General features: G+C 48.6%; 1 protein-coding gene across 2 annotated transcripts in view; it reads right to left on the reverse strand.

The window, feature by feature from the left end:
- SH3BGRL (SH3 domain binding glutamate rich protein like) overlaps window positions 1-6,078 on the reverse strand; it is a 36,269-nt gene extending 30,191 nt beyond the window's left edge. The window contains exon 1 of one of the 2 annotated variants that reach the window (XR_012463257.1): window positions 5,948-6,078. Coding sequence is in view for 1 of the 2 variants with exons in the window: in XM_074147424.1 (XP_074003525.1) it covers window positions 5,948-5,992 (45 nt within the window). In the remaining variant the exon portion in view is untranslated. The remainder of the gene's footprint in view (window positions 1-5,947) is intronic. The other variant, XM_074147424.1, reaches the window with a different exon arrangement.
- Between the last annotated feature and the right edge of the window lie 7,250 nt (window positions 6,079-13,328).

Here is a 13,328-nt window from a genome sequence, read left to right on the forward strand (position 1 = left end):
AGTAAAGTTCCTGGCTCAATTTTACAAATATTTATTAAAAAAGCACAAGTGCTTAGGACTGACATGACACTGTATGGACCATGTCTCGAGAAGTGCTGAGGCTCAGGGTTAAAGCAAAGCCAGCGCAAGCTGATGGTGTTCAGCTTCCTCCCAAAGTCAGCCTTTTCTCCCCAAGCTGTGCATGAGAAAGACATAATCCTGATGCACCATCTCAAAATAAACACTGTCATACCTGCGTATACAATCTACAGATATTCTCAGAAAAAGCTTTTCCCAGCCTTAACTGGGGAGTATAATTTCCCATCTTTCTCATGCTGTCAGAAAACTGTTTCTATTTAAGCACAGTAGAATGTTTTATATTTTGATATATTAAAATTATTGCAACAACTGCAGCCAATTTAATCTCTGGTTCTATTAAAAATTTGAATGTAATATTTTAAGAAAAATATTTGACTTTATCTAGAGTTTGGAACAATGACTTAAAAAAAAAAAAAACCCAACCCAGAAGGCAGATGGAACACATATCCTAGCTAACTGCCTCGCTAGATTCGTGTTACGTATTTTGTCTTCCACCCTGAGAGCTCTAATTCAGAACAATTCATACCATTTTATTGAGAGAGATTAGGCCTGGTTAACACTGGGTATCCAAAAAAAGTACTTCATGCATATTATGTTTACATGAGAGACGAGTTTAAAAATCAATACCAAGCCCACTAACAAATCAGTTCTCACCCGCAATATATAAACTGCATGATCTAAGTACCACAAAAATATATATACACTTGTGAGATTGCTTTTAAACTACAGATGCAGACTATTTATTTCCCGCATAATATGTGGTTGTACCTAAACCTGCATTGCATTACATTACAAAACTACTTATAAAAGATTCATATTATTATTATTTTCTTCTCATACTAACTGCAGTGACACGCAGCGCCATTCGGACCAAAGGAAGTTCAGCAGCAGCAGCTCCGGAACGTCTGCTGCCACTGCTCGGGGCTTTCAGGATGACAAATGTGACCACACGCATCCGGGCTTTGACAACACGTTTGCAACCTTGAACGTGACTGCAGAACAAAGCAGAGTTATTATATACACCGATAAAAGCAAAGCACCACCCTGCTGTAGCTGCACTCGCCCCCAGCAAGGCTCAGCACGGGGCCACCTCTTGCTAAGGCCCTGCTCCACCGGGGTGTCCCCGCAGAGAAGCACCAGCCGCTCGGAAACCTCAAAGCGGTCAAACCCCACAGAAACAGAAAGCCTGCAGACTATACTCATTCTATCTTAAGACGGCAATATTTGCATTTCTTGTGATAAGCAGAGGAAAAAGGCCCTAGAGGGAATTAAATGCAAAATATACTTTTTTCTTTTTTTTTTGTACAATCTCCATCTCTCCATGTATTACTTCACTGGGACTGCTTCAGAAGGATGAAGCGGCTTCACCAGCCCTCCCAGAACCCTGACTTGTTGACAGGGCCAAGAACTGGTGGTTACACACAGCTCTCCTCATTTCTAGTTGCTCTTATCCAAAGCCGTTCTCCCTCAGTTGCAACCCATAACACTCTAGAAAGCACTTGCCACTGCCTGTTTATCCCCAGCAGCATCAAAAGTGTGCCTGTGCCTTACTGGGTCATGTGGGGGAAAAGAAAAAGAGTAATTGCGAGCAAATGTCTGCTCTCCAGACCACAGGCCACTTCATTTCCTGGTGGGTGGGGAGGAGAAGACCTAGATCCTCTCCCAAGCAAGAAAACAATACAAGAAAAACACGAAACCCCCCACATCCCTAACTTTGTGAATGAAAAAAATAAACAAAAATTTCCTCTCTAAAACCATCCCTGGACAGCAGCAAGCCTGGTGTGTAACATGGGACTCTGACACCGATTCTGGAGATCATCTCTTATTTTCGCCATGTCTGCAGTCGCTGTAGGAGGCAAGGAAGGAAAACCACCCACGCAGCCAGCAAAACAAGCCGAGGGGGGGAGAGAGCCTGGAGAGATGGAAGCATGGGCTGTAGACCACAAACACGAAGTGCCTGGCTCCGAGGAGCGGTCTGGACACCAGGGGTTCGATGCAGCAGTTTCCACAGCCCACAGCACCAGCTGCAGCACGTGGAAGAGCTGAGCCCCCCGTCTCCAGCACTGGCACTTCACTTCCACAGCTCCCAGGTTTCATCCCTACTCCTGGAGCTTGCAGGGGGACGTCGGATGAACGAACACAACTCGGGCAAAGTCCGTAGTCAAGAGCGATGCAGTTGTTGGCAACAAATGCACATTTGTACGACTGAGAAGAATTTAAACAGCTGGCTCCTTTCCACAGGAGATCAATAAAACTGGCAATCCAATTGCCTTCAGGAAGACGGCACACAAGTGCTTCTGGCAGTGCAGGAAAGCTGGGACAATTTCTTACCCAAAACCCCAACAAAATACCAAAATGCCAATGGACAAAATCACAGACTGGACCTGTGCAATTCAGCTTCTTCCTTCCTTGTATCCTTTTTCTTCCAGGAGCAAGACTCTAATTACTTTTTGGCCTCTCCTCCTTTCATCTCTTGAATAGAAGTCTACAGTCAAATCACTCTCGCAGCCTGCACGGCCCCTGCTCGAGTCAACGCTTGGGTGCTTCTGAATGCGGCATTTGCGTCTGTCATTTTACATTCGTAGCCTCCAACGCCGTCTCATACTAAGTAACACTGTTCCCTTCAGCTGTACGTCACACAGAAAGACTCCTGGACAGAAGCTACACAGCCACATTCCCACGTTTGGTGTCTACAGCTCATCTTCATAATTACAATCCCCCGTGCGTCCTCACCCCAGCCCACGACTCACCAGCCCAGCGTTCACACTGCGACAGATTAAAGAGAAAGAGCAACTTTCCATACGAGACTTCCAAATATAGCAGGAAACTGGTGCTGGAACTATTACATTACGATTTCTGGGGTGAAATTCAAATAGGAGGCCGGACCAAGACTGCAATCATCATATTTTGGCTTAGTCCTTAATTATAAGCTTCCAGAATATTCAGTTATCTCTACTTGTGAGAACCACGGCAATGAACCACCCCAAACCAGTGTCACCTTTACCTTCACCGTACAGAGTATAGTGCAAACCCCATGATCGAGAACAAATACAGGGCTTTGCAACCAATGAAACACACCAAAGATAACACTGAGCACTAACTCCTGGTGCCGCAAAACCCATCACGGGGAGGTCACACTTTCTGTGTTACCCCCATGCCCAGACTGTGAATGACACACGTACACAGGAGTTAAGTGAACTTTATCAGAAATCCCTTGGAACATACTTGGAAGATGCCTTTGCTTAGACACGAGCTTCATACGATATTCTTTCCTCACAGATACATACTACTGAATATAAACTTTATGGAGAACAGTGCCTTGAGGAAACATTTTATATACTATAATGTGGAAAAATTATACTGCATAACAAAGTATGACTTTGCCAATAAAAGACCACAAAATTTGGGCACCCTCCAAGACTTACAGCCCCAGGGTGTGAGGTGTGAAGCAATCTCAACCCCTTTTCCCTTCTGTGGGAGACGATGCTTTCCGGAGTCCCACAAGAAGCTTCACCAACTTACAGAAATGGGGAAGTTGTTTTCTAAAAAGGAGGAGTTTTTATACTTATTTCTGGTTTGCTTCCACTCAAGCAAACTAGCCTTTCAAAAACCAAAATAACACAGCGCCGGTCGTCACTGACAGTTACACAGCCGACTTGGGAGGAGTGAGAGCCCTTACGGGGCTGATGTTAGCCAGTTCAGTTACTTCACTGGAAACAGCCTTGACTCTGTTCCATCTCTCTGTAGCAACCACCTCTGATGTGGATTTTCCATTCCCCGAGTGGGTTATTTCAAATTCAGCACCCGGAAAGGCTCCTCTGGTCCTCCAAGCAAAGCCTGTCTCACCCAAGGCTTAAGACCCACAAAACCGACTCATTGCCATGGAGCACATTTCCCTCCGGATAGGTGCCTCTCTGTCTTACTTTGGGTTGAAACATCGATTAAAATTCTGATATTAGAAAGAAAATAGCCACCCGGTGAGGCACTGGGCTGATCCCTGCCAACAGAAACACCCTCGGTGTACTCAGTAAACTGAGAACGTGCAAGTCCTGCTCATTACCACAAGATTACTTGAGCTGCACTAGCTTCAGACACAGGCATGAGTACATACATATATATACACACGTCATAAAACTGGCAATTATGTGCATGTTACACTTGAATTCCACAAAAACAGGCTACGCCAACGCTATATTTAAATTCCACAGTCAAGGAGGTACAAAGGAGCCTGAAAGGCAGACGTAAGTCAGAATCGAGCCTTGTAAGGTGTACAATCCACACAAGGATGAGACAGCATTGCAGAAACCACTAAACTAATAACTAAAAACCTAATTTAAAAACAGGAAAACACAGTCAGGATTGAGATCAGTGGTTGCACCCCTCGAGCTTAGTATCACCACACAGACAGAAATCAATAACTGCCATTAAGAGGTCACCGATAAAAATCTATAGCAACTGAATCAGTCAACTTGAAACCTATTAACAGCTGTATTAGAAAGAAAGAATTACTTTTTCAATTTGCTAATGACCACTTCTTTCCTTCCAGATGATCATTCTGTGTAAACCCAGGAGAAATCCCTTTGGACCCCCATTATGAATGAACTACTCACAATTTCAAGACACTCTCCAGATCAGCATCAGATAATCATCTGCTTTTCACAATCAGCATCAGCACATCAATATCAGCATCGATCTGAACAAAAACGATATGGGAAGAGAGCGATGGCAGGGACCCCCAAGGTCCGCACTCTGGTGCCGTCGCCACTACAGGGCTCTGTCATTAGAGCTAAACGAGGGGTTACGGCATCACAGCCATCAATGGCAAAGCTTACCAACGTGGTATTTTGTCTACTGAAGACAGCAGATCAGTGACTGCACTCAACTGGAGATGGAGAATTCAGGGAGGGTTTGTTTAATCTTCTATACATTGCTGTCCTCTGAAAGTTTGGGAACCTGCACCTGGAGTGCACAGCCTAACAGTGACATGAAAGGTCACCGCATCGCCACAGCTCAGTCTCTTTATCGACTTGCAGTAAAAGTCACTGATCATTATCTGCAATAGCTAGCATTTTTCTGCATCTCTGGCATTTTGTAGGTCTCCGGCACATCCATACTAAGTGTGACAAAATCCCCTCGATTTTAGAGTCACAGCATCTTTCCCACAGATCAAACAGAAACCAGATGATCTTGAGGCCACCGCCGCTACACCTGAACCCAGGCACAAACCCCCAGTATTTTTGTTTGTTTATTTTCCTTTTGAAAAATACAGCCTTCTGACCCAACTCTGTCTACAACACACTGGGGCCATAAGAAACAAAACCCAGTATTCCCACACAGCCTGAAACGGCAGCTACTGGGACAGCAGCCACACACGCCCGCCACCGTTAACGAGTCGATGTAAGAGGAATAAACTCATCGAAACCGGACACTGGCACGATGGGTTACACCATTTAGAAATAAACTCCAAGAACAACAACAAAAAAAAAACCCCGCACGGGGCTGGTTTTGCCTCGCCAGCGCAGGGCAAGGGGTGTGAAATCCGCTCGGCCCCGCCGAGGCCAGCCCGGCTGCGGGAGCGGGGACGCGGAGCCCGCAGGACAAGCTGCGGGACCCAGAAAAGGACCGAGAAAAATGTCATTTTATTCTCGACGGGCAGCTGCAGCACACACACACACACACACACAAACACACACACACACCCCTCCCCGCCAGCGCTGGATGCTACTCTCGCTCCGCCGAGGGAGGCGAAGCCCGGCTGCCCCAGCCTCTCCTCACGCCGCCCGCTCCCGGGGATCTGAGGGGAGCCCGGCCCGGCCCCCAGTCACCGCCGCCCTCCCGCCCGGCATAACTTTCCCGGAGCGCCCCTTACCGCCGTGGAGCCGGAGGAGGAGGCGATGTAGACCTTGATGACCATGCTGGGAGAGGAGGCGGCGGGATGCGGAGCCGGGCGGGTGAGGGTGTGTGGCACGGCCAGGCGAGGCGCGGGCTGGGGCTGGGGCTGGGTCTGAGGAGGAGGCGGCGGCAGCGGGAGGGCGGGAGGGAGGAGGTGGCGGGGAGGCCTCGCCCCGCCTCGCCGCGCTGACTGGGCTGCCGGCCCAGCCGTCACCGCCGCCCGGCCCGGAAGAGGGGAAAAATGGTTTAAAAAAAAAAAAAAAAAAAAAAAGAAGTAAAAAAAAAGGGGGAAGAAAGAAAGGGGCTGAGGCGAGTTCTCGATGAACCACGCGAGAGGTGCGCGGGAGGGGGCGCCATGGCGGCGGGAAGCCCCGCTGAGGCGAGGCGGGGGCCTGGGTGGGGCCGTCGCCTCAGGGCAGGGGATGAGGAGCGGCGGGACCGCCATGGCAGCCGCCGCCGCCCCTCAGCGCCGCCGGGGCGGGAACGACCGAGCCGTCCCGGCTCCCCGTCCGTCCGCAGCTTCCCCTCGGCCCTGGAGACCCGCCATCTCCTCCACCCCTGCCTCGCCGTGCCCGGGGTGCGAGAGCACCGGGAGGCACCTCCGAATCCCACCCGCCGGCTCCCATTGCCTTGGCCTGTCACTGGGAGGGGTGGCAGAAGGTTGGGATGGGCAGACGTTACTGTGCAGTGATTATTAGAATTAAGAATCTCCTTTTAAAGTATATTCCAGTGTGAAAGTTACTGTCCCAAGTGGCGTGTTGGCCCATGCCGAAAGACAGGCTGCTTGGGCATCCAGTCGAGATCCGTTCAGCGTGGATGTAGTGGTTTTGGACCAGAGTGGCCACGGAGATGAACGACAAATGTTCCCCCCACCTTTTCAGGGAGACCTTAGAGCCCCTTCCTGTACCTAAAGGGGGCTACAGAAAGATGGAGAGGGACTTTACAAGGGCATGTAGTGATAGGACAAGGGGTAATGGCTTCAAACTGAAAGAGGGGAGATTGAGATGAGATATTAGGAAGAAATTCTTTGCTGTGAGGGTGGTGAGAGCCTGGCCCAGGTTGCCCAGAGAAGCTGTGGCTGCCCCATCCCTGGAGGGGTTCAAGGCCAGGTTGGAGGGGGCTTTGAGCAACCTGGTGTGGTGGGAGGTGTCCCTGCCCAGGGCAGGGGGTTGGAACTAGATGATTTTTAAGGTCCCTTCCAACCCAAACAATTCTGTGATTCTATGATTCTTCACCTTTGTATGATAACTGCAATGTATCTTCCATCAGAAAAACACTTACTGCTACCATGGGTCTGCCTGTTCCGGAGCTGCCCCTCTGCATCCCTTCCCTCAGTGGCTCGTGTCTGTGCCACGGATGGGGACTTCTCGCTCCGCTCGGTTAATGCAGGATACCAGGACCCAAAGGGACACTGCCAGCCATCATGCACTGCAATTCCACGGTGCTATTTCATCATTTGTATTAATTAGGACTGCTGGATGAGACCTCAAAGAGTTCTTAATTGTTATAGTCACTGTGACACGTTATTGAGGGAAATTTATATTCAGCACCTGTCTCCCACTTGCCTCTGGTACTCCAAATATTACCTTAGATATATTTCATTATATATTCTAATAGTAGCGTCACAGAAAATAGAAAATACTTACAGTGATAAACATAGCAAGCTGAAATTTTACCATCTACAAGCTAAGATGAAAGAAAGAGGTTTGTTCCGCTGTTGGCAAAAAGGGGGGAGGTATTTCTGAAATGATTTTTCCAAACACGATAAGCCTGCCTGCTTCAAATTATCAAATGTTTTTTCAAACCACAGGCACGATTTTTAAAAAAGGCTGTTGAATTAAAAAGTTATTACTGAATTACTGAATTGTCACCTGTGTTTGTTTTACTAATTTGCCAATAGTAAGCGGAAAGGGAGCTGTTTTAAAGATGACACTCCTGACTTTGATATTACTTATGATACTTATGCGAATCCTTGAGACTGTCATGAGATACGTATGTTTTGAAAATGCAATAAACCAAAATTTATTTAGGATGGTGGTACACAATAAAAATTCCCTGGTTCAGGGAATTTCAAAATTTAATAAAAATAAATGGTGTACTTTTAAATCTTTTTAAAACATACAAGTTAAGTCCAGGAGATTAAAATTCTTCAAGGAATGTTTCTTCAGATATGTTTGTCCAGCCCCTTCACAGCTGTTTGGGCAATGCACTGATAATTCCCATTTCCTCCGGAGCACCACGCTGGGTGCCACTCTGCAATCTGATTCATGGCAAGGAACACCAGAGGTAGAAACCACAGCTCATCAGAAAGAATGAAAAAATGCAGGTGGAGAACAGGCCAGATACAGGTTTATTTGAACTTTGGGCTCACTTGTCATTCTGCTGGCTGCCTGCCTGCTATCTGGCCAGCTCTCCTCTTCCTCCTCTTCCTCCTCACACGCCTTAGCTCCTTGGAGTTGAAATTCTTCTGGAGCGAGCTGTACCTTGTCTTTCTGCCTCCTAAAAAAAACCTGGCATAATCATTGCTCTCCAAAGTGCACTTTAGAAGGCCTTTTATCTTCATGAAAGAAGATTTATTAAGTTAAGAGCAATACATGAATTGGGTATTATTGAAACGACCGAGTTTTCTTGACTCATAATAGTAAATTTTCCACTCTATTGGCAGAAAAGCACAATGTTTTCTATTCCCAGGCTACTCGTGTAAAACCCATGGTATTATTTTTGTTTTCACTATTAAAACAGTTGTGAAGCGTTTTAATTATCCTTCTCAAGGTAGACCAAAACCTCAAACAAAATTAACACATTGACATTGTGCCTCCGAGAGGAAAATCTCCCATTCTCATGTAGCCAACAGAACAAAAAAAAAAAATAAAAATCTGTGTATAATACTCAGTGAGGACTGTTGTCTCCTTGATCCCTTTGGGCACTCGCTGCAGCGTGTCTTTGTACAAGGCCATCTTGTCAGGCTGCATCTTTTATTACTGTCGCTAGAAGGAAAATGAAACCGTTGAATTTTGGTTGATGTTATTTTACATATTAGGAAGCAGCACCATGGAGTAAGTGGCAGCACCGGCGCTGGCAGGAGTGTCAGTGTGGACACTGGATGGCCACCCCGGAGTCACCTGGGGATTTCATATAAAAATGTTGCTTGTAATGGCAAAGACCTACTTGATTTTTTTTTAAACCACAGACAAGGATGGGGGCTTCTGCGTACTGGCAAATTAAGCTATTTTTTTTAAAAAAAAAAACAATGTAGTAGAATCTCGCAATGAGAGATATTATAGTAATCAACTGCAAACTCCTTCTTGTGCGAAAGGTCAGGAAGCGCATGTGCTCCAAATGCTCACAGCTTCTTTGTACTCACGGAGAGGAATACATCCAAAATTCAACTGCAAATACTTGGTTTTGGTTCTCTGATGGTGCTTGTGCTGTTGCTGGAGAAGATGATCCGGACCTGTCTCCTGAAATGGAGATATGTGTGCTGGGTAGGAGATCACAGCTCAGCGCTCTCAATAGGAAATCAGAAATTTCCTCATTTCCAATCCCAGCCTACCCGGCTTGACAACCATTGGAGCCAGAAGGCAAATGGTGACTTCACCCATGCTCTGCAAGATCCGTGTCCTCCTGCAGCCCACACCGGCGTGACGCTGATTTAGGGTGGGTGGAAACACCACTCCCCTGCTCCAGCCTGCTCATGGGAAGGGGTGGGGGAGTCCAGGAGATCTGCTTCTCCTCCTCCTTCTTCTCATTTGGAAACAGCAAGGCCAGGTTTCCTTGTTTTCGTATATAATTGTGCAAGACACAGGGCGGTTGATTGCATGAGGAAGTAAATAAACCACACCGCACAGAACATGGCACTCGGTGTTACTGCTTTTAATCTCTCAATTACCTCTACCATGGAACTAATGGAGTTCTGCTGAAGTCCCCACCTGGAGTACTGTGTCCAGCTCTGGAGCCCTCATCACAGGAAGGACATGGGACCTGTTGGAATGGGTCCAGAGGAGGCCACAAAGATGCTGCAAGGGCTGGAGCCCCTCTGCTGTGAGGACAGGCTGAGGGAGTTGGGGGGGTTCAGCCTGGAGAAGAGAAGGCTCCGGGGAGACCTTAGAGCCCCTTCCAATACATGAAGGGGGGCTACAGGAGAGATGGGGAGGGACTCTTGATCAGGGAGTGGAGCGATAGAACAAGGGGGAATAGTTTTAAACTGAAAGAGGGGGGATTGAGATGAGATCTCAGGAAGAAATTCTTTGCTGTGAGGGTGGTGAGACCCTGGCCCAGGTTCCCCAGAGAAGCTGTGGCTGCCCCATCCCTGGAGGGGTTCAAGACCAGGTTGGATGGGGCTTGGAGCAACCTGGTCTGGTGGGAGGTGTCCCTGCCCAGGGCAGGGGGTTGGCACTGGATGATCTTTAAGGTCCCTTCCAACCCAAACCATTCCATGATCCGATGCAGAGCTGTGTACCTGTACGACACAAAACACGACCACCACTCCCAGACCGACGCTCCCCGGACCGAAAACATCCCTCTCCATCACCACGAGCGGTATCAGGGGCACGTGTGGGATCGAAGCAAGGCTGAGGACACCTTCCCTGTGCCGACAGCAGCGAAGGGCACCTTTGGTGGCAGTTGGGGTCCCCTGTCGAAACCCGCCCGTTCCCACCCCCGCGTCCGGGCGCGGCGGCGTCACCCGGCCGGGGGGCGCCCCCTGCTGGCATGCGGCGGGGGACCGGGGGTGGGGGTCTCGGGGGGAACCGGGGGGATCCGCGCGTTGCGGGAACAGCGAGCAGGTCCCCCCGCGGTCGCCAACCCCTTTGGTCAAGGCTGGGTTTTGGTTGGGGCGGCAGAGCACGGCTCCGGATGCAGGCTGTACCCGTCAGCTTGATGCTAAGCTTGCAAATAAAGGCAGAACGGGTGATTTTGATGTGTTTAATAATGCCATATTGTGCTGATAGTTCCGCATTTATAGAGCCGAAGCTGCCCGAAGTAACTCCGCTGTGGGGACCCGGCGTGCATCCGCGTTTGTGCCGTGGTTGGGACCAGCAACGCGCTTCCAGAGTCATCTCCCGGCTGTGACGTGCCAGCGTCGGGGAGCAGCCCTGCAGCGGGCTGGTTTGATGGCATTTGGATGAAACCAAGCTGGAGGGTGACTCCAGGTACACACAGGCTGCACTGCAGCAGAGGCGAAATGTATGTCGTGTGGGTCCTCCGCACCATCTGCTTCGCTCTGTAGGTTTGTTCCTACTGCACCCCACCACCTGGAAGAATTGATCCGGGCAGGTATGTCAAACCTTACCCAACACAAAGGCCAGACAGCCCTTTCAAATATTTTCAGCAGACTATTAAAAAAAAAAACACCCAGAAAACCCCTAAACTGAAGCCAGAGGTGCCAGCTAGTCCAAGGGCTGGAGGTTCTGCGTTTTTGCTCCAACAGTCCGTTCCCAGCGGCAGCACGACTGCTCTCGCTGGGTATCGGCAGCCAGAGCCCAGATCCTGCTCCAGCTCTTTGCTGCTGCCTGCACGGCCACCCACAGCAGCGTTCCAGGGCTCAGCTACAGCAGCCGGCGTGGGGATTGTCACCGTTCCGTGTCCCTGACACCTTCCCGACCCTCTGCTGACTTCTGTCCATTCTGGCCATCCACAGCTCCCCGCTTGGGGTTTAATCTCTCCTTTTCCCGGTGCCCCAGTCTGGCTCTCCATCCCATTGGCTCTGAGCCACCGGCCAGCCCTGGCTCTGACATGCCCTGTGCACGCTCCTGAAGTGCACTCGGTTATCCTGACGTACCTGAGGGGAGTACATGGAAGGGAATATTACAGATAGCAGGATTTAAGCCAAAATAGCAAGAAAAGTCACTCTTTTAAAGCCATTTTAGGCCAGTTTGTTCAACTGGGCATTCTCAGAGGGCTGCTGCCCTGAAAGGCAGAAGATACAATCCAGAAGTCTTCCAACACCCTTGTCTGGTCCCTGGCTCCCCCTGACTCAGGACCCAGACTGCACAGAATGCGTTTTTGTGCTCTGAACGCTAAATCCTGCCTTCCCTGAGCCTGTCCAGCGAGAAACCTGCAGTTCCTGCTTGCTGTGAGCTGAGGGCAAGCTGAAAGAAGGGGAAGTGGAGCTGCCAGTCCGTACGTGATCCCTGCCATGCCATTGCTTGATGAGCAGTTTTTACTTACTGGGAGGCAGCCCGTGCATTCTCCGTTGCTGAGAGCTTGGGGTTTCCTAGGACCAAGTCAGCTTTGGTCAAAGAGCCCGCTCACAGGCTTGCTGTCCTCCTTCCTCCTCCTTCTTGTGCTGGGCATCTTCAAATGGCTGTTGGAAAGACTTGTTAAAAGACAAAAAAAGCACTAAAGGTAGCGTGGCTTTGTAAAACTTCACTGTCATAACCCTGTCACTTGGTCACAACAGAGTCTCCCTGGGAATGGACTTTAAAAGCTGGTGGCATCAGCCGTCTCCTAAGGCTGCGTGTGGAAGCAGAGTTAAAGGAAGGCTTACACACTTCTGCAGGCGCGGAGAGGACCATCTGGCAACGGTTAGTTTGTTATTATTTGCTTTGTCGATTTATTTGAACCTTTACCGATGCTTCAGCGCGAGACGGATCCTCGGGCGAGCTTGTGAGTTCCTGTCTGGGAACTTCCCCAGCCTCCTCCTCAATAAACGCAGATGCAAAAAAAACTCATGTGGGTTTTCTGCTCCAATATTGTCTTTTCTACATATTCCTTTTATATCTCAATAGCCGATTCGTTCTAGAAAATGTCTTTTAGGCTTCCTGCTCCTGACGAGACTGAAAAATGACTTATTGTGCTTTTTAAGGCTTTTTGCTAGTTGGGTGTCAAACTCTGGTTTTTACACAATGATTTTTACGTTTCACTCGTTTATAATTTTTTCTGTTTTCCTCATGAAAACCCAAATCCAACTTTTTGAAGGATGCCTTTAGTTTCTGATAGCCTCCCATGTCCCGCCTTTTAGCCATGTTTGATTTTTTAGCCATTTTTTTAGCCATGCTTGATCCTCCTACATGCTTTTTTTCGTGGGTAATATGCAGTTGGTCAGAGCTTCCAATGTGATGTCTTGCATAAAACCCTTTTATTCTTTTAGCTACCCCTTTCAGCATTTTTCAAGAAGCGTTCTCGCTGTTACAGAGTTCCCCTTTCCAAAATTAAGAACAACAGGGGATTTCTTTGGCTTTTGTTGCTCTGATCAGTGGTGACTCTCCAGTATGTAATGGTCACTGATTCAAAGAGTGATTAGTAAGGTCCTCTTCCTTGCCCTCAACCAAATCAAGAGTTGCTTCTCCTTTCACGGCTTCTCTGACAAGCTGCTCCATAAAAAGTCATTATTAATGTCTAACCATTCACCCTCGGGC

The sequence above is a fragment of the Numenius arquata genome, chromosome 5 (assembly GCF_964106895.1).
Source record: "Numenius arquata chromosome 5, bNumArq3.hap1.1, whole genome shotgun sequence".
Classification (NCBI taxonomy): Eukaryota; Metazoa; Chordata; class Aves; order Charadriiformes; family Scolopacidae; genus Numenius; species Numenius arquata.